This window comes from Rhipicephalus sanguineus, chromosome 8 (assembly GCF_013339695.2).
Source record: "Rhipicephalus sanguineus isolate Rsan-2018 chromosome 8, BIME_Rsan_1.4, whole genome shotgun sequence".
Lineage (NCBI taxonomy): Eukaryota > Metazoa > Arthropoda > Arachnida > Ixodida > Ixodidae > Rhipicephalus > Rhipicephalus sanguineus.
This window is the reverse complement of record NC_051183.1, coordinates 47756462-47777423: the sequence shown is the minus strand read 5'-3', so window position 1 is coordinate 47777423 and position 20962 is coordinate 47756462. Positions and strand designations below refer to the sequence as shown.

The window sequence follows — 20962 nt, the reverse complement described above, 5'->3', positions numbered from 1 at the left end:
GTGCCTCCCACGGGGCCTCCTCGGATGCTATTCCGGCATCCTCTTCCGGGCATGCTGCGTCCACCGTTACCTCTGCAACAAAGCCAAAGCCGGCAGCCAGAAGCATGTTTTACGGGTCAGATGACGTCGCAGCGTGGCCGAGATCGACCACTGCGATGCAGCCACAGTCGCCCACCAGAGACACTGCCGGCAGCTCCACGCGCTCGCAGTCATGGCCGAGTGTGATGACAAAGACTCCGACGTTCGGGCGCGCGGGCAGTTAGATCGAGGCAGAGGAAGAGAAGGTTCAGAGTATAGAACAGCTGGCCCAGGAACGGGTGCTGTCTCTGTCTCGTTCCTTACAATATATATATATATATATATATATATATATATATATATATATATATATATATATATATATATATATATATATATATATATATAATTCAAAAGAAATTTCTGAAGGTCCGGTGCACGTGTAGTTGCAGAAATGAAGGAGCACGCTTACGAAAATTGCATATTTTTACTCATTTACGTTTCGGCCGTGGCACGGCCTTCGTCAGAATGACGAATGGCACGGCCTTCGTCTCATTCTGACGAAGGCCATGCCACGGCCGAAACGTAAATGAGTAAAAATATGCAATTTTCGTAAGTGTGCTCCTTCATTTCTTCAACTATATATATATATATATATATATATATATATATATATATATATATATATATATATATATATATATATATATATATATATATATATTAGAACGGGTATAAGCCGGACAAGGATGAGAGGAAGAAGACGTGAGTTGGCGCAGTCTACCGACGCCATCATTACGCGACGATCAATCTCGCCTATAAATAACCACGCTTAAACCTCAACATTAATAGTAACAGTACTCCGGTGGAGGTGCTGGGTAGTGCGACCAAAATGACGGAGCCGCTACCGCCAGGTCTACGCCGAAGCCGACTCCTCGTTCACCTGCCTCAACACTGCCGGAGATCAAAACGGTGCAACAACGTGATTATTTGCTTGTAATAAAACAGGAAAATTTGGTTGTCGAAGAAATGTTTTAGGCACTCGATCAAACTTTTAAATGCCTTAGGCATATAGGATATAGAAAGACAGACGGGAAACGCTCCATTTTTGAGACGCTGGAAATCAAACAAATAGCACCATGTCCTTTAGGATGAACAACTATACTAGCCCTGAAAGGCATGGAGGTCAAACGCAATCGGAAACGGTCAGTCCTTGCAGCTGTTTGTATAGGAGCTTGTCGAAGTAGACAAAAAGCTTTAAAAGGGTATGGGCTTGAGCTTGTTGGTAAGGCTTCATGGGTTCGAAACAGCGCGTAAAGTACGAGGACACAGAAAGAAACAGACAGGACCAGGCGCTTACACACACACACACACACACACACACACACACACACACACACACACACACACACATATATATATATATATATATATATATATATATTACGCGCACAGGCAAGGTTTTAAGGGGCTGTTTAACTAGCACAGAGACACAAAAGACCGTGGTGATCGCAGGAGCAGCGTCTTCTTTCTCTTACCGCTTCTCTCGGCTTCCTCTCGCAGGGACACCTCGTAACAATATATATATATATATATATATATATATATATATATATATATATATATATATATATATATATATATATATATGTATACATAAATAAGAACTCGACACGAACAAGCAAGGCTAGCTTGATCTGTTCATATAGCTTGATGAACCATTACCGTAAAACCACGGTAATACGATCACAGCTCATACGAATTTTGGGGCGATACGAATTTTTCTTTGGTCCCGGCCAAGGCCCATTGGCCTGCAATGTAATGGAGTATGGTTGTTGCGAAGAAATTTTTACCCCGCGACGTTTGATACGAATGTACCCTACCGCCCAGGTACGAAGAGGTGCTGTATCCGCGCTGTCGCGGAAGACGCACCAAGCACGTGCGAGCGCGGGAACGCAAGCGCGGGCACCGCCAAATCGCCAGAATCACGTTGTAAGAACAATATTCTTGCGGTCAGAATAAACCTTCAGAGACGCGTCACGGGCTCCGAGATATCGTGCGCCAATCTTTCAGGCTCTAATGTGCCTCCGTGTGCGTTCGCGTTTACATTACAGAGGGCATTGGCGCCCTGCTTTTTTTTTTTTTTCTAACGCATCGACGTGGGCTCCTGTCGTCCTGTTTGAACACGTGCCTGCCTCGTGCACCAGAAATCCTATGAAAGGAGGACCAGGCCCGAAAGAAGGCGAGGATGGTCTTGGCAAAGGAGTCAGGCCTCACAACGTCAACATGCGCCACTGTTGAGGTCGCACTTGTGCAGGCACGGCCGTAAATCTCCCAATAACATCCCCAACACCTTCGCGATCATAAAAGCATAACATAGGACCACGGTTCTGAAATTTTGTGGCCTTGATCTATCCCGTCAAAGCACTTCTTCCGTCACTCTCGCCGCAGTATACTCCTGTGTCATGCGAAAAAGCATGCTAGAATTCGGACGGGGCTACTGCTGTCGCGGGTCACAACGCACCTGTTTCATTAAAGACGCTCTTACGGGCCGTATATTTACGAGTGCTGGTATGATTGCCGACAGCTAAAAACTTAACTGACAATCATTCAGGGTTCTTCCTGACGTTGCTGCGGCCCTGAAAAACAATAAATGAATATGTACACCAGCTTTTTTTTTCCTTTTTTTTTTGTCGCATTATAATTTTTCATGCTTTCTGGTGATACGAATTTTGGATGATAGGAATATTTTTGGTGGTTCCGTGAGATTCGTATCACCGAGGTTTCACTGTATTGGGTTTCGCGAACACAGTGCGAAAGACAATAAAGTGAGCACGGAATACTTGGCTCATTGAATCTTTAATGCGAAAAGCGCTTGTTAGTTTTGAAGTCTTCTTTCTCTCTGTTTTCATTCACTCTGCTGTACATTGCTGCTGACAAGGGTACCTGTTCCGAACAACTCAGCAGTAAATACAACATGCACCTGTCCATGCCTGAACATTCCTCTTATTGATTGCTCTTTCAACGGCGTGAAGTGGCGTTGCGGCAACAAAGGCCGTGTGTCATCGGCTAATATTCCCGATGAAATTACCTATGCTGGTCAGGAAAGCAGCATACAATTAAGAACGTGTAGAAAGGGTGTGGTTTCGCCTCACAAAATTAGTCCTGATATCTTGCATGCTTCTCGATTGTATTATCGCCGCGCGCCTGGCACTTCCAGATCACGAATGGCATGCACGTTATCAGCGTGAGACAGCATTCTTCAGGAAAGTGGCGACCGCCGAGAATTCAGTAAAGAAACGCAAGCCAGCAGCAAAGCAGCCGGTGGAAGATCTCTCCGTCGTTGCCATGGCAACGGCGCGAGGCCGCGCTTTGTCGCGCTTCCGCGTCTGCTTGCCTACCGTTTCGCCGTCTGTTCCGCGCACACCGGTCCCCGCCGCCGTCGCCGCCGGCCTGCTGGCCCGGGCGGGAAAGGGGGGGGGGAGGGAGAGGGGTTATTCATACCTTATGTATGTTCGTGCGTGCGTTTTTATGTGTGCGTGTATGCAGACACAAGCCTTAAAGCTTTCGGAAGGAGTTCAAACACCACCCCTCCCCGGCTAGCTACCACAATGTTTGCTAGCGAGGAGCACATCACAGCAGGGCACCATCTCTGACGCCTCAAAGCGGCAAATGTAGATGTGCGCACACCGCTCAACGAGAAGCGGATCCCGAGACCATGATTCCTTCAGGAGCTTCGCCCAAGCTCTTCATCATTCACCCGTGGATAGGCTGTAATTTTTGCAATTCGTTGCTATCGTTACTGAAGAGCACTGTGTCGTCTGGAAATCGTAGGTTGTTGAGCGGTTCTCTGTCAACCTTGATTCCCGTTTCCTCCCAGTCTAGCTGCTTAAACACTTCCACGAAGCTCGCGGTGAACAATATTGCGGATATCGCATCTCCTTGTTTTACTCCTTTGTTGATCCCATTTATTATTTCGGAGGTGCTGGCCAGTTACAGCACCAGGGAGGCCAAGTACTGTTCTGGTGAGGCAGTGAGCGTTCTGAGAAAGCACAGGGAATGTATTCCAGTCAGTTGCCCCGCCAGCTACCAAGTGACACTCACGAGGGAGGTGCTATAGCAGTCAGTTCTACTTCTACCCTCCCTTGCTTAAACGACTGCACGCTGCAGTCGAGCGCATCGGATAGGTCACACGGACCTATCCGATGCAGCGCACAGTGCTTTGGGATGTTAAAGGAGAAGGCACGCTGGTCTTTTTCTGTTCACGTAGGACGATAGATATGACAAGAGGTGAATAAAAATCCCAATTTCACTTGCGGTGCGATGCAACCAGTGCGATAGCAACAAATGAAGTAAGGCTGGCAGCTAACTCTTCTAGATCCAGACTCGCGTAAATCTACAAAATGGTGCTGTAAGAGAACCCAGCCACTCCATGCAGGAAAGGGGATTTCGCACAGTCTCTGCGTTGAGAGCGCAGCATGTAGAAGGGTATACGAGCCGTCCGCTAATGCCTGTCGAGATAGCGATTTTGATTTCTTTGAAGTTAGGGCGAAATCATTGCACTGCTGTTGAAAAAAAAAACTCGAATAATGTTTCCTATTCTTTGATTGGCTTAATTATCTGCTGGTTTCATTAGTTGTGTCTAACAAAAAAAAACAACCCCTCGAACAATTCCCCTTCGTTAAGATTGCGACAGACACTTGCGTTAGCCCTAACGTAAAAAGCAACTGCAAAAGTGTCTAACTTTGTCATTTATTTACTATGCCTCGTTTTTCTAAGCTTTGTTCGTTTCCTTTACGTTGGTGAATTGTAGGTACCTGAGAAGATCGTTACGAAATCATGAGAACGGAGAAATAAGTTTCCACCACAATACGCGTACAAAAAGTTCGAAAGAGCTTTGTTCACCATAACTTGATCGGACGTTCTGTTCCTTACGACGTTCATAAAAGGATAAAGTAAGAATTACAAATGTAGCTCTGACCGATATGATACGCGTGGAGTGTTTAAACATACACTAAAAGAGTAATAAAATAACGAGAAAAAGAAACGGCAGCTCGAGATTGCAGTCAAAAAACGAAACCGAAACGAAAACTCTTCTTTGTTTCGGTGGCGACATCCCGTGTGAAGCTGTGGAACTAAGTCACGGGCTGAAAAAAAAAATGATGATCCGTCGCCAGGAATCGAACCGCTGACGGCACGGTGATGCCGCGCTCTGAACTTGAGCGATTAGCTCGCTCGGCCGCGGTCGACGGCCTTGTGGCTGGTGGTAGGCAAGGGTTTATCAATTTACCACAAGCATTTGAAGGACCGTGTTTCAAAAAACGCGTTAGGGAACAATGTTCCGCGAATTGCGGCAAGTTGAGAATGGCTTCAAACGAAAGCTGAGTGCCAGGACTACATGTGATTTCCTGACCATTAACGTAACTTGCTTAGTTTTACGACAGTGACCGTTTTTGTCTCGAAAAACCGGCCACATTTTTCGCCGTTTCCATAGACTCCCATTGTACAATCTTTAACTGCTCTGGGAACAAAATTGAAGCTTACTGCAACATGATCGCTGCAGTCTTCTCGTCCGTTTAGGTTCCCAGAAGCGCTCTGTGGTCTGCGTTTTTCAACATTCACCCTCTACGCTTAATTATTCGGGAAAAACTCGCCAGTTCCATTGAAAACGCGCTAGCTTCGCGCCGGGGCCGCCAGGGGCGCTGGCTGTGATGTGTCCACAAAAGCTGGATATGTTCATGCGAGATAGCCGTAATCTATTCCGAGCTTTGCTGTTATCAGCGGCGCTCATCACGAGATGCAAAAGTGGCGATTGGCACGTACGTAGGGGTTCGCGGCAGGTACCAAATGTATTTGCGAGAGCCTGAGCGCGCACCAAAATGCCTGATAATTGTACTGGGAGGCATTAAAGCTATTTCGGACGTGGCTGTGGCGATTTGACCACTTGAGCAGAATAAAAAAGCATGAATTTGTTTTTTCGGACTGCCCGATTTTTCGGACGATTTCGCAGTCCCTAGGGAGTCCGAAAAATCGGCAGTTGACTGTATTGCGCCGCTCCCAAGTGGTCTTTGGTGCACGGCCTCCGCGATGGGCTCCAGTGCGCTTCCGGAACCGATCACCGAGGCTACGTTTGGTGCCTTTATGTGCCGCTGTCATCCGTGTGCTGGTGCGCCTATGCGAGCTTATATCATCATCACATCACTTGGCGCGCTCTCGCGACATTGTCGGAGGCGCAAAAAAAGCTAGCGAGCCTGCACAGGAGCTAGCTACAAGAAAGTGAGTTGTGCGGCTATATTTCGATTGTGACGCCGGCGGCAATGGAGTTTTCTGGCGCGCTGCGCGCACGAGGCGGTTGCTGTCATCATGGCCTGGGATTGCGAACATGAATAAAAGTAACTGCGTTGACGCTTCATATTGTCGAAAAGGTTCTATTTACTGCGAATATTTAATTTGATGTGAAGCCATGAGGATAGTGCGAGCAGCCGCCGCGGACGTTAACGCGCGACCATTATTTAGAAACTTTGCATTAAGGAAACCGCTGTATAGCTGAGTGTGTAATGTGGATTTTGTGTCATAAGTCTGCATGAGAAAGAAGAATTTGTTTTATCTGTTTGCGGTCAATGAAGCCACTACCAACCGCGAAACCACGCACAGGGCCACGGTCTGTGTAAGTCGGTTGGACCATTTCCGAAACTCATTTTTTTAGTGGAAGCTTGCCTCTCCATGTGCAGAATTTGTTGCATTGCACACAAGCCCTTAGACGTTATGAATGCAGCATGTAAACACGCTTGTGCAGTGACGAGCTTAGTCTCGCTAGTGCGATCGGTTGCGTTGTTCGATTTTGGCTCGTCAGAAGCTGCGCTCGGCTCGTGGTCGAGTACGCTGTAGCTTGTACCATCCGCAGCACATCATGACATGCCGCTCGCCGCCGTTGCTGTGTGTGGCTTGGTATATCAGGTGGCGAGTGAAGAAATATACAAAAAAGAACAAGATAGACACTTGGAACGTTTATTATTGAAAAGACGAATGTGAGGTAGTACAAAAACAGAGCCACGGGATACAAATTGTGCGACTGCGACATCTAGCACAGTCGAACCCGGGTATATCGAACTCGCCAAAAAAACGTTTATTAGTTCGGTATATGGCATAATTCGATATAGGCCCGCTATAGGATTTTGACACAAAGGCACATAACAATAAGAAAAGTACTTTATTAATATGGTGGCTTACTTGCGTGCCCTACTTTGGAACAAAATAGTCCTGGATTTTCTTCTGTGTCAACGACTTCGCTGCCTGCGACAGCACACACGCCTCCACGTTGTCCAACGAGTCGGAGCGGCTGAGGCTGCAACCTTCCACATTCACGCAATAGCGCCGGACCAACGCAAGTGCACTAATCACTTCGGAGGATGTAGGCAATGGGCCATCGTCAATTTCCTTATTGTTGTCGCTTTGGCTCGTGGTCGGCACGACGTCTGCAACGTAGTCCTCATCTTGTAGCTCACCCATGATGGTGACATCATCGTCCGCACTGACGAACTCGTCGAATGTCGATCCGTCGATAGCTCCCGGGAACTCTGCCAGCTCGCTCCAAACTTCGGCGGAAACACCTGCGGTGTTTTCAGTGCTGTCATTGGAATTTGGGGTGTCATCACCAGGCATGCGGAAGCCGGCACGCCTAAAGCAGTTCTGGATCGTCTCCTTCGTGACATCTGCCCACGATCTACTCAACATAGAAAGAGCTCCGAGCAAGTAAGCTCCCTGCCGACACGAAGGTTCACAGAGCACCAACAGGCAACACCACCAGCACGGACCACGCTGAATGAGGACTCGAGAAAAACAGGCAGCAGCAGGCACACAAGCATAAAGAAAAAATGGCGCTCACTTCTACCGCCTCTGTACCTCGGAGAAAGCACGACGGCCTCTGATTGGCTGTAAGCGCTGCGAGCGGGCCAGGATCATTTCTTGCAGGGGGGTGTTCGCCCGTGCACAACCGGGTCTAAACCACTTTTTCTAGGGTGGCGCCGGCAGTTTTCCCCGCCACCGCGAGGGAAAGCCAACTTGCTGGGGCACTTTTGAGGCACATGGAGTTTGATATATCGGTTGTCGTTGCTATTTTTGTTCGATGTAACAGTAACTTTTGCTATATATTCTCAATGTAAATTTACCGTGTTTAGAAATTGTTCGATATACGGGATAATTTGATATAAACGGGTTCGATATAGTCGGGCTCGACTGTATCATCGCATCTCAAGTACCATATTTGCGTGCATATAACCGACACCAATAATTGACATGTCTTGGAAGGGAACCTGATGGGAAAAGGTCGAACCGCATGGCGCAATTTTTGGCACGATTTACGCGCGTTTGGAGGGACGCGCGTGTTTTTTGACGAACGTCTTCGCGAAATCGCGCTGTTGCGTCCTGAATGGCTTGATTTCATGCGCGACTGACACGTGGTCGGAGGGTCGCGCGCGTCATTTTGACGAACGCCATCTCAAAATCGCGCCGCCGTGTCTTCCTACTCGAAGTAGAAAAGAAAACGCCTCGCGCGGCACATCGCCTGCTCGTCCAACAAACGGAATTTAGGGTGCAGACACGTGCTTCTTTGGTTTCTCCCAATGCCTCCAGACGGCGCTGACCTCCGCGCATTTCGAAGGAACTTTTTGAAGCCGGCGTAGGCTTTTGACGAAAATGTAGCAACCCGGCAAACGCGTTGCAAAAACGCCACTGCTGAAAACGTTCATTACCTTTAACGCTTTTCATTTGTCAGTCTAGTCAAGTGTACCTATTCAGAACATCGCTTATCTCATTTTCCTGAGTCACTGCTCTATCACAGCTGTGATGTTTTGATGATAACATGTACGCGCGCGTGTGTATGTGCATATATATATATATATATATATATATATATATATATATATATAATTTGTGTTAAGTGTGGTTGGTTCATCAGTATTAAATGTTTTCTAAAATCGTTGGAATTTCTTGTGTTTACCAGAAATAAAAAAAAAACGACAGTGATATTTGGTCATAGAATTCTGCTCCAAAACTAACTTGCATTGCTCCAAAACACACATTTTGGTGCTCCAAAGCTGCTCCAAAACAGCATTATTTCTGCTCCCTGAGTCAAGCACTTCTCGGGTGTTTCAGATAGTTGACTAATAACATACAGACGTGTGTTTGTTTCGCTGGTTTTAGGTCGTAAACTTGAACATCCTGGTAAATTTTGTCAGTGTTGCTGACATTGCAGCTCAGCCAAACGAAATATTTTAAGTAGTAACAACGAACCTTTAACTCTTAATGCACGTAGTATTTACATTAGCCAAGAAAAAGTACTGGCGGTTCGAGCTGAAGCCAGCTAGCACGACTGTCTTTCGCAGGTGAAGGGTAGGCGCGCTGCACTTCTGTAAGCGGAGCTTTCTTCTTCGGTTGTAACCGAGTCAAGCATGTTGCAATGCCAGACTCAGTGCAAATTTTGTGTCGGAGATGTAAGTTGACATGTCAAAAGCTCGAATGAAATAAGTACTATATGCAACGCTTCCTCTATTTTTTTTTTTTTTTCAAAGCCTGTGCAAACGTTCGCTCCACGGTGGGAACCGTTCGCCCACCTTAGTTCAGGGAGTTGTCGTGGTGAGCGTCTCCACTGGTAGCCAGCATAGCACCACGAATGGAGACGCGCCATTTCAAAACACCGGGTCTCTTCGAGAGCCAGCGTGACAGACAACATAGTGATCATGAGGAATGCAAAACACCGCCCAATGGATATGAACACAACTGAACAAAAAATTATTTCATTTGACTTCTGTTGTGAGGCACGACCTGAAGGGTACTCTCCCTCATGAACGCAAAGCGGGACGAAGGCTAGTTGAAGGGGGAAAGTAGGAAAGGACAGAGGCGAGGGTGGTGAGCGGCTGGATCGGGCGCATCTTGCTGGCGCTGAAAAAGAACAGAGGAGGCGCTGGTATTTCTGATACCAAAATTTAGCATAACAAAGAAACGCCACCGTTGCTACTCGTTGGGAATTACGCCAAACTAGGAAAAATGTGAAATTTTCAGTCTTCTGCCAAAATTACTGTATGGAGCTATGGTGTCGTGATCTTTGAGGTGCCATGAGAAGCATTGGTAGAGCTCGAATTTATCTAGTCATCCCGGTGGATTCAAGCATTTATGCGGTGTTATTTGTTGCGTTTTGTTTGTGAAACACCCAAGAACATTCTGCACACATTTGGAAGCATTGCTTGTTGTCGCGTTTTGAACACGGTAATTTTGTTGGAAAAAATAACTGTTTCCAAAACATGAAAAGCAGTTTGAGGTTAGGACGGCAAAGTACAGTACTTACGGATTGAAACAGGACAACTTAGGGCTATGTAACGCACATACTTCAATTTCCAGTCTTCAGTTCGGGTCATATTGGTGTAATTTTGCTTTAACACATAGATCAGAGCCAACATTATCTTTAGAGGCCGGATTCATTGCGACATGACATGGTTATATCGAGCAATATCAGATATCAGTCGTTATACTAAAAAACGTGTGCACATGCTTTTGGGGTCACGTCCAAGTTCAAATATCAAGCTCTTGAAGAAATATGGCTCTTGTGAAAAGCCACCATTTCATAACGGACCACAACCTCTATTTTGATAGAGGGGATCTTGTAATATATATAGTGCACATTTTTTGCTCGTTTATGTGTCATGTTGAAGGTTAAAGTAACCAATATAAGCACAAAATAGCATTATTGTTCTATCAAGTCCTCACACAATGGCCTAGTTTTGTGTTTGCACTACGTACTCTGAGCTAGTCGTACACTACGTTGTAGGTTTACTATTGTAAGCACCACATTCTACATTACTATATTGCCACGCACGCTTCTTTTGTTATTCTTATGTAACTAGTTGCACACGTTGTAACTATGTTGCACACGTAGCCGCTGCCTTGCGCAAGCTGCACCCTAATGTCTGGGAACCTTCCAGATTATGTTAGAATCTTCTTATATGCTTGAGCGTGCAAACGCGAACAGCTGAGATTATTATGGAACTAACGAGACCACCAGCGATAAGGCTCGAATGTTCGATGCTGCATGCATAAATGCTGACGCACCTTACTGCAGATCAGATTATCGACGGCTGACGTTCTGTTCGCCGCTATCAGTGTGCAGCGTGCATTCCTTGCTGTAGTTTGAGTTTCTGTTTCCCGGCCACAAGTTCGGCCAAATAAAGAGTTTAATCTTGGACACGCCGACTGCTGCCTACGTCAACGTCACGACCCCATGACAATATTAATGTTAGAAATTCAACGAAGTCAGAAATTCAGGGGAGGATGGAAGCTTCAAGTGAAAACTCCTTGAGCCACGTATGCCGCTGGAGCCAGCTTTCTGTCAAGTGCACATTTTCTTGAAATGTTGGTTGTCACAGCAGTCCTTGTTTTATGAGTCGATTGACATACGACATTTCCTTGCTCACCCCGGCATATAACACGCCTCCAACTCAACAACCCGTGGAAAAAACTCAAAAAAAGGATTCCCGTGCAAATTAATTTTATGCATTGGTAGAAATGACCCCACTAGCTATGCTTGAATACTGCAAAAAAACTTAATTTTCGCTCGGTTTCAGTCACCAGTGTCACTCTCCCACTTTCGCCTACTGTCAGTGCCAGCCCTTTCATTCACTGCTGCCTTCCTTGCATTGTCACGAAGCCACGTTGCACGCTGAAATTCGCATAAAACTTGCACGCCAATTTTAAGTTCCTCATGCTCCATATTTTTTGTGCCACTTAAACACGAGAAGATGCGCTAAGGCTCATTCATACAGGGCATGCAATCTTGTTATCATCGGACTTGCATTAGCTTCACTGTATCTGAGGTCATCGTAAGCGGATCTTACTGCATTTCAGATTTTTGCTACAAACAAGTGGTTGTCAATTTCTTAACCCTTCCACCACCTTGCAGGATTCCGAAGAACTCATTTGCAATATTCCCTCATACAACGCAGGTACGGAAGCGCGCTGTTGCCTTCTTTGAAGACCTCTGCCAGCTCCTTCGCGGGGCATACCCGACGGAAGACCAGGAAAACCTGAGCCCCAGCAAACGGAAGCGTGAGGAACAGCCACCATCACTGCCATCGTCGCTGAGCAGCTCCCCTTCCTCATTCCCACCTCCCTACAACTCCCCGTCATCGGCGACGACGCCACCATTCGCCGACGAACTCATCCGCGCAGCGCTCGGCCCGAACGCTGATGAATCCGGTGTCGCAGCAGCTGCCGACCCAGCCCCCAACGTCTCCCTCTCCCCACTCGTCGAGCAGTGGCCGTCGTCTGGCGGCAACAATCCGCCGCGGAAGCTGTCAGCGTGCAGTTCGTCGGACGAAGGAGACGGTGTCGGCGGAGGCGCGCTTTTGGCGAGCGTCCTCGTCGTAAGTCACGGTGCCCTCCTCCGCGAGATGGTGCGGCACCTTGTTGAAGACCTCGGCTGCTGCGTGCCGGGCGGCCGCAACCAGGCCCTCCGCATCAGCCCCAACGCAGGGATATCCAAGTTCACCGTGTCGGGACCGCGCGACCATCCGCGCATCGTCTGCCACCTGATTCACGACCGGCAGCACCTGATGGGAGGCAGCGCCTGCCCCATCGTGAGCGGCGGAGAAGCGATACCGCGGAGGCGGGAATTGCAGTTGGCTGGTTTGTCGGCGGATGCTACGGCGCTGTAGTTGGGAGGTGCACCGGGTTCGGGGAAAACGCTTGGAAAACTGTGAACTGGACAGTCTCGTTTTTTGTGTGCTGAAAGCACCTTATGTTTTAATTTTACTTCCTGATTTTTTGTGAAGTGACAGCGGCCGAAGCATTGGCATGACTGCCACGTATGGCTTTCCACGAGCCTCTTGGGCTAAAAAAGACATCGAGGCTACCTGCTGACATAAGAGCGTTTTAAGTGGCCGGCAACAGTGACGGGTCTGTCGTTTTTCGTGTCAAATGTGTGTCGCTTACCTTTTTTTTGCACATTGGTGCAATTTTTTTTTTTTTCCACATGGAAGCAGTATTCTTGCACCTCAGGGGAACGGGACTGTCAACATTGCGAGGACAAGGGCACTTTTCGCTTCGTACGCACTAAATGCGCTCACACCCTTTGGGACGTTTTTGCTCGTGCAGCGATGATTGTCATCTACACTGCAGAACTTTCCTTGCCTAAGCACCGCACATTCGTTCCTTCCAGGTCACGGAGCGCACTGTCAGCATGGCATGGCATTTTTGACGGTGAAGTACGCAGTGCCGAGTGTTCAGTAAAGAAAAGGGGAGCAAACCGGATGGCGATTATTGCAGATAGAAAGACGCCTCAAAGGGTGCGATTGTGTTTAGAGTGTAGCATCATCTGCATATCCAGCAGACACGAGGTGCACTCAAGGGTGTGGAAAATGTGGCCTGCTTGCCCTCGTTTTCTTCCTTGTTTTTTTGGCGCTAAGATGGCGCAATTGCTTCTGTTTTTCCCCTCGTTTCAATCGTCTCTGTTTGCGTGGAATCAGGATTTTGCACCTTGCGTGAGAATGGGACGTTTCTTTACAGCTGAAGCAGCAGAAAACCGAACATTCTTTTTTGAAGCAGCCATTTTTTGATAGAATCGTTATTGAAGGAGTCGTGGTCCGTAATGAGCAGCTCTCTGTAGTTGGCAGTGGCAGATCGAATTCTCCAAGGTTGTTGCACCTTAGTCCAGTCTGACCAAACAGTGTTTCGGAAACGGTTCATTCGCGGTTCCATTTCGTGACACCAGGTATTTCAGAATGATAACTCATTCTTTGTCCCCGGTTCTGTGACCGGTGTCCGTTGTTTTGCAAAGTTTATCGGTTTTTGACTGGGACTGAAGAGCTATGGCTTCTTGTTAATATCCCTACATACACCCCCCCCTTTTTTTTATAACCATTTTCCTCATTTTTTTTTCTCGTTGTCCTGGACACTAAGAAAGCTAGCACAAACTATGTTCCACATACAGAGCGGCATTTCATTGGTGACAAATTTCTCGCTGTAATGCACTTTTCATTGGAGACTTCCCCGTAGTGTACGCATAACAAGCGTCATCATACTTAGGAAATGAAAACACTGCTTCTAGGACGTTGCCGACATAACAGATTGAATCGCAGTGTTTGTGCACTTGTGGCCTTGAAGAAAACAGAATTGGGTGTTAATTTTTCTGTGCATCTCTCCGAAGCTTTGTGTGGTCGATACATTTGGAATTGAGTAAACCTACCTTTTTATTTTTGTTTTGGTCGAGGCAGTTGTTCCTGCGCGCCTCCATTAGAAAACTGAGGCATACAGAAATGGAATGAGCTCACGTGGCCTTGGCCTCAGCTGACTTAAATATTTTTGTTTCGTGATACCATATTTTTGTGAAATATTTCGCAAAGAGAAGGTTTCATTAAAACGTTTTTTGGAGCATTGGTAGCCCAAAGCTTCGAACGAAATCTCTGTGATTTTTTTTAAATGGGAGCACCATAGTTTAATTTATTGGGATATCGTATTCTTCCCCAGACCTGGACAATTTTTTTTTTTTTCGTGAACCACGAGCCTTTCTTTTCTGAGGAACTTGTATAAATTTGCGCATGCATGCATGCACTAATCGGTGCTGCTTGTCACTAGATAGAGACATTCTTTTAACCAAGAAATCGAATAAAATTTTGTAAACGAAGTGTTTCATGACAGCAGTGCAAATCGTCAGCACACGCTGGTTGTAATTACAGTTGGCTTAACCATAAATGTTCAGATAAGAAATCTCTCTGTTTTATGTTTTCCTACCAGTGTACGAAAACCAACTGCTTCAGTAAAGCAGCTGTGAAAGATGGAATTTGTAACATCTGCATGAAATGTGCTACAAATGTTAATTAAGGGTTATTACCAGCTGCCTATGATTAGTCTATCTGAATGTATTCTGCTGTGTTAATTTGCAGCAATGTCAAATAAACTGCCAGAGGTGACAGGGTAAAGTTAGCTTTCACTTGTCCGACCATCTTGTTCAGTATATCGGTGTTTACTTTAATCTTTCTGCCCCCCCTTTGTCGCATCTGCTATCCTATTCGGAAGATTGTTATCTTGATAATAATATCGTATCAAAATAGCAGATACCTGAATATAATTTTCCGGATAAGATGGCAGATACCTGAATGCAATTTTTCAGAAAAGGTAGCAGCACCATCCTATCAAAAACTTTGCATTTAGGTTCAAAAATGAAAGGATTACCTTGAAAAAGATTGAATAAAGATCGGGCTCTCTTTTTTGTTGTTGTTGTTGCTATTCTGTTTGCTGGAAGCACTGCTAAACTCGGCGTGTCTAAAGTTAAACTCGTGTGTATGTGAACAATGCTACGTTCATCAGGGCTGAGGATATGTGGTTATTTCTAGTACTAGAGGGTATTAGAGAACTCCAGCTTGCAGAAGAATATCACAACTGCCTTAGTGCTCATTTCCGGCTCATTTTCGAAGTCTCCAAAAGCATTTAATACCAGGGCTATGGTAATTGAATTTTTAGTGTTGTTGGGGTCCTCTGCAGTCTCCATAATGTCAGTCCTGATGTTATTGCATTTTGACTGAAGTTTCATTTTTTTTTGCTGTGCGTATGCAAATGGATTTATGTCTCAGCTACATGTTCGCAAAGCGTACTATAATAATTGTTTTATTGTCGAAACATGGCGATTAAGTTCCACTTGTGTACCTTGCAAAATTTTTTCACTGTCGTCCAACCGTGGGTTGCTTGTTCACATTTGCCAAAACCTAGCCACGCTTTTTAGCTTTTGGTCAGTGCCTCACTGCCATTTCCTTCCACAGCGTTGATTTCCAGATGAGTTGCCATGGTACTTTTTACAAAATGTTCAATCAATGAATCAATGCAGTTGACAAACAAAAAAGAGCACACGTGAGGGTGAACACGAAAGCAAAGAAGATGCACGTACTACAGCACCAAAACGTCTCTTGCCTCTGTTCCAGTTCTCGCGTTTGCATTGTTTTTCGTTTGTTCAAGATGCATCTACTAACTCTTGTCTCTGCTGTATGGAATATGTTACGTTTCACCAGCAGAACCTCTGTTTCTCGCGTGCGCGTCAACCTTTGGCATGGTGCCCTTTATTCCAGCAAAGGCCACTCTTGCTTCTTTCATTCAGCATCATCCTGATGTAAATGAAAACACTGATAGTGCATTGCCTGCTGTGGTGGCTTAGCGACTAAGGTGCCGAGCTGCTAAGCTCGAGGGCATGGGCTTGATTCCCTAGCCGCAACGGCCGTATTTTGGTAGTGGCGAAACACAAAAACACCCGTGTACTTAGATTTGGGTGCACGTTAAAGGGACACAAAATTTAAACAATTAATTGGTTTAGATTGATAAATTGTACTCTGAGAACTCTAATGTCGTTAATTTCACCATCACCGGTTTATTAATAGGGGAGGAAATTGGACTCTGAAAGTTTCTTCAAATTTCGTGCCGAAATCTCCGCGTTTCATGTCACTGATTTCAAAGTGAATATTGCCGTATTTCGGCGACATTGGCTCACCGAAATTTCCTGAAACTTGCTTTATTAAGCCTATCGCCCCCTCAGAGAGCAATGTACTTCATTTTTACTGATTAGGAAATACGTATGACCTAGTAGATGTCGTCAAAGTCTGTGGTGTCATGGTGTTTGAAGCAGGAATTTCAGGATGGTGTGGCCACCTGCATTTTCTTTTTTGCACATTTTCTCGCTTACCAAGCATCTTTTGGCAGCAGGCATGGCAATACAGTAGAACCCCACTGTTACGTTCCTCACTGCTGCGTTTTCCCGGCTGTTACGTCGTTTTCCGCCGGTCCCGGCATAGCTCCCATAGGATACAATGTATTGGGAACCCCGCTGTTACGTCGTAACTGTCGGACCGTTCCCGTATGATACGTCGCGAAGTGCGCCCGGAGCCGACCGAGTGACTACCAAAGAGAGTGGCCATGGCGCATTTTCATGCAGCTTGGCCTCGTTTGACCGTAATATTAGCTGCATGAGAGGCGCAAGCAACAGAATCTTTCAATTGATGCAAACAAAAGCATGGCCTTCGAGATTCAAATTGCAAAGATGGCGTCTATGACGTAACTGCTCGCGAAAGCAAGGCCTTCGAGATTGGCATTTACTATTGACAAAAGCATAGCCTCTGAGATTTGCATTGCACAAACATGGCGTGTATGACGTAATTGCTTGCGAAAGCAAGACCTTCGAGATTGGCATTTACTTCTGCCATCGCGTTGGCGTAGACTCATCATCATCGTTATTTGTCGGAGAACGGGAGGAGTTCGATCTGGTTGGAGCTCGCATGGTCGTGCGTGCGGTCCGCGGTCGGACTCGCCGCGCCAGTCGTGATTGCGTGTGCTTAGTTCTTTCATGCCTACAGCTGTTGGTGTTAAAAAAATCACATACGTTGATTACATTTCTGTGGATAAGGCCGTCCTAAGCTCCGCGTTTCTATCCATCGACTAGATCGCGGCTGAGCGCGCCAATTTTCGTGCTGCTCGTAAGAATTGAAATAAAATTCTGTACCACTAAATATTTTGCCGTTTTTCCTGTTTTTCGGCTCTTACGTTTCCCGTCTCTTACGTTTATTTCCTACGGTCCCTTCAAAAACGTATCAGCGGGGTTCTACTGTATTGGAATAGTGAGAGTAATTTGCTAATATGAGAAAAAATCGTTATTCTCTTCAGTGCCCCTTTATGAAAACACAGGTTCTCTCTGGACTGCTACAGCATCTACTGTTCTCACACGTTTTTGCATCCAGAACCCCATCAAAATTCAGTCGTGGAGAATCGGGCCTGTGACCTCACGCATAATTATGTTGTTCCTTTGCTGCTGTGACAACCAGGCAGGTTATTTTATGAATCGAGTCACCACAGCAAGCTGTCTATTATGAATTCAATGTCAGCCCACACACTGATTTTTTTGTAAACATTCTTTTGGATTTAATTTGGGAAGCTTGGTGTGCGCAAATTTCTATGCACTGTCATGTGTACTTTTCTGCTTGGTGTTTCAGTAACAGTTGCAAGAACGGCCAGAAAAAAAGTGGCCGTGGTCGTGCGGAGTACTTAATAGTTGGTAGCTGGCAAGACCAAAGTGGCTAGATTGATGTCTTAAAATTTTTAGGGAATATATTGATGTTCCTGGTTCATGTTCATGATGAAGGCATATATGGGGAATTCAGTGCTTGTACCGCGCTTAGCATATCGGCAACCAGGAATGTACTGTTCCTGTATTTCTTCGCACTTATGTCCCAATCAGAGTCAATTCTGCGATGTTGGTTCATGTTTAGCATTTTCAAATTCGTGTTCGGGTTTTGCTATAAGGGCAAAGCGGGGGCAGAGAAGACTACATGGAGAAGTCACCACTTGCACATTTTGCGAGCGCATCTATGGCACAGGAAGCACCATTAGACTGTGTTGGTCACACATAACCATGTGTGACCAATAAGGTAACATGTAATTGTATGTGATCATGACGGTTACTTTCCAGTGACACCAGGTGTCAAGCCGTTTTTGTCAGTCCCGGCAATCGTTCTTGGCTTCATTTTTCTTGACAAAGGCGGGCGCAGAGAGGGAAGACAACATGCAGAATTGACTGCTCACACCTTTCGCGCACGATGGCAGTATTACTCTGTGGCCCTATTTTTTAGCAGTCACGTTTCGTTCGTACCGGCCATCGCGCCAATTCTGCCAGCACTGAAAATGATGTCAGTGAAGGTGACTGGGCTCATTATTCGTGAGGCACAGAAAAGAGTAGATTGCATTGGCTGAACAAAATTTCATAAAACTTTTGCCATGTTAAGGCTTGCTTCTTTAGCACACGATCTGATCCATTTCTGCCAATAAAAAAGGATATAGGCACTACCTTACAGTGTCGAAATTTGTCGTCTCCACGAGTTTGTGCCGGAGCCTCATGGGTGGTGTCACCTAAAGTATTTCTTTTTTAGTTTTATCTGGTTTACCAAGCATCTTCTCATGGCAAGAGTAGTGTCATATTGTGAAAGGATTATTCACTAATAAGACAAATTGCTTTTCTTTTTAACATCCGCATCCGCTTGAAATGTTGGCGATTTGATAATGTGCGGTTAAATATGTGCAGCTGCTCTGCCATCTGACGAGAATTTCATTTTACACAAAACTGGCGGGGGCACATCGGTGACTGTAACGACCAGACAAGTTTCTTGCGTCACGCTTTCTCTTACTGTGATCGTGCCAGGAATGGCGTAGTACCATACAGTTTAGTACCTGATTGATTAACACAAAGCTGTTGTTTCAGTTGCACTGTGCTTTCCGTGGGACATTTCAGTATGTGGTTCATATTAAGCAGTGATGTGCTTTTTTTACACTTTTTGTGTGCTTTTTTTCTTAGTGTTAAAGTTTCTTGTTATTGCTGTTGTTGCCGGAACTTCTCTGAATGCTTTGCGGCTGACGTTTGTTGACCAGAACGTGTGGCAGAGTACGCTTGTCTGATTGCATTGTGCTGGAAGGATTGGGTATCTGCTGTTGCTGATTAAGCTGTGTGGTTTGTTACCCTGACATAGAATGTTAAACTTGAAATTGGGGACAGCCTAGGAATTAGGCTTGTGCCTGAACCACAAACGTCTGCGCTGAACGTTGTCGTGACCTCAGTAAGAGCCATGTCGGCTGGAGTCTGCTGTCAGCTTGTGTTTTCTTTTATCTGCTGATATAAAATGCCAGGCTTATCAGAAAAATAAAACATCGGTGTTCTTGCTATATCTGATCAGTATCTCATATAAATTGCGATGATGTTCACGTTTCACCCAAAACCAGCGACACAGGGATATGTACAGTAAAATCAACTGTCTTAAAAGTATTGTACACTCATTCATTTCCATGATGTAGCAGCGAATGCAAACTAAATATATTCTTGGCATATGTTGTATTTTATTACAGCATGATCACCTGTTTCAATTGTTCAGCCTAGTCAAGAGTTATGGTTTATGCATAAATGCTTGCAAAATATTGTGCTCATGCCTTTAGACATAAAATTTTGTCTGTAAAGTTCACATTCGTGAAATTGCAGAATATGAAAAAAAAAAAGAAAGAGAGGTCGGGAAAGTGAACTGATGATTCGGCACAGTAATCTTGAGCCAAATTAACTTTATAACCAGTTTAAATGATCTAAATGTCAAAGTGACGAAAAATTGGTGAATAGGGAATGTCTCAAGAGCCAACGTTTCGACAATTGGAATGGTCTGCATCAAGGCAGAAACTGACGACAAGTCCACTTGTCAAAACGTTGGGTGCAGTGAAGTTCCCTGTTCATCAATTTTTCTTCACTTCAAGCATCCATCTTCGAGTTCCTCTTTTGTTTGCGAATGTCAAAGACATTTGACGCGGTACAAACATGCGAATGTAATTGGCTTTAAGTTACCAGTATATATTAACCAACTAACTCAGGAACAAGTTATCTTAGACAGATTTCTTGCACACCATTGCTTCAACGTTCCTCTGCGAAAGGAACGGTGCGATTACCAAAGTCGGATGCAACTTAAGAAGTCCGGAGAGGCCTCCGCCACTAAAGAAATAGTCTCGCTCATGTGCTCAGCAATGTTCTCTGAAAGTGGGGTCACTGGCTATTCAGCTCATGGCGTCCATTTTGAGTGCACACCCATGGGTGCAGGCTTGGGTGCATCCGCCTTTGAGAAGAAATTGCCGCAGGATTCTAAAGTTGTATCTGACTGTAGATGTAGCCTAGAGACACAGAAGCCACTATGCATTCTCTTCCTTTAGAGGTGCACATGTCGGCCTTCTAGTAGACGGGTCCACTGTTAAAGGGGACACTTGCATGCATTGCATGTTTGGCTTTGACTCTCTTGCAAAAGCATAGCGGCTTAGAGTTCTATAAGACTGCTGGTGATTGACAGTTCTGACCCCTTTTGACATACTGGTGCAGTGCATGAACATTGTTTCCTTATCCAAT

General features: G+C 45.6%; 1 protein-coding gene across 2 annotated transcripts in view; it reads left to right on the top strand.

Annotated features, from left to right (window-relative positions):
- Positions 1–20962, top strand: part of LOC119401829 (fructose-2,6-bisphosphatase TIGAR) — a 430132-nt gene that overhangs the window by 24067 nt on the left and 385103 nt on the right. The window contains exon 6 of one of the 2 annotated variants that reach the window (XR_007417090.1): positions 12012–19173. Coding sequence is in view for 1 of the 2 variants with exons in the window: in XM_037668819.2 (XP_037524747.1) it covers positions 12012–12722 (711 nt within the window). In the remaining variant the exon portion in view is untranslated. Of the gene's footprint in view, positions 1–12011; positions 19753–20962 lie in introns of those variants that run through there. The other variant, XM_037668819.2, reaches the window with a different exon arrangement.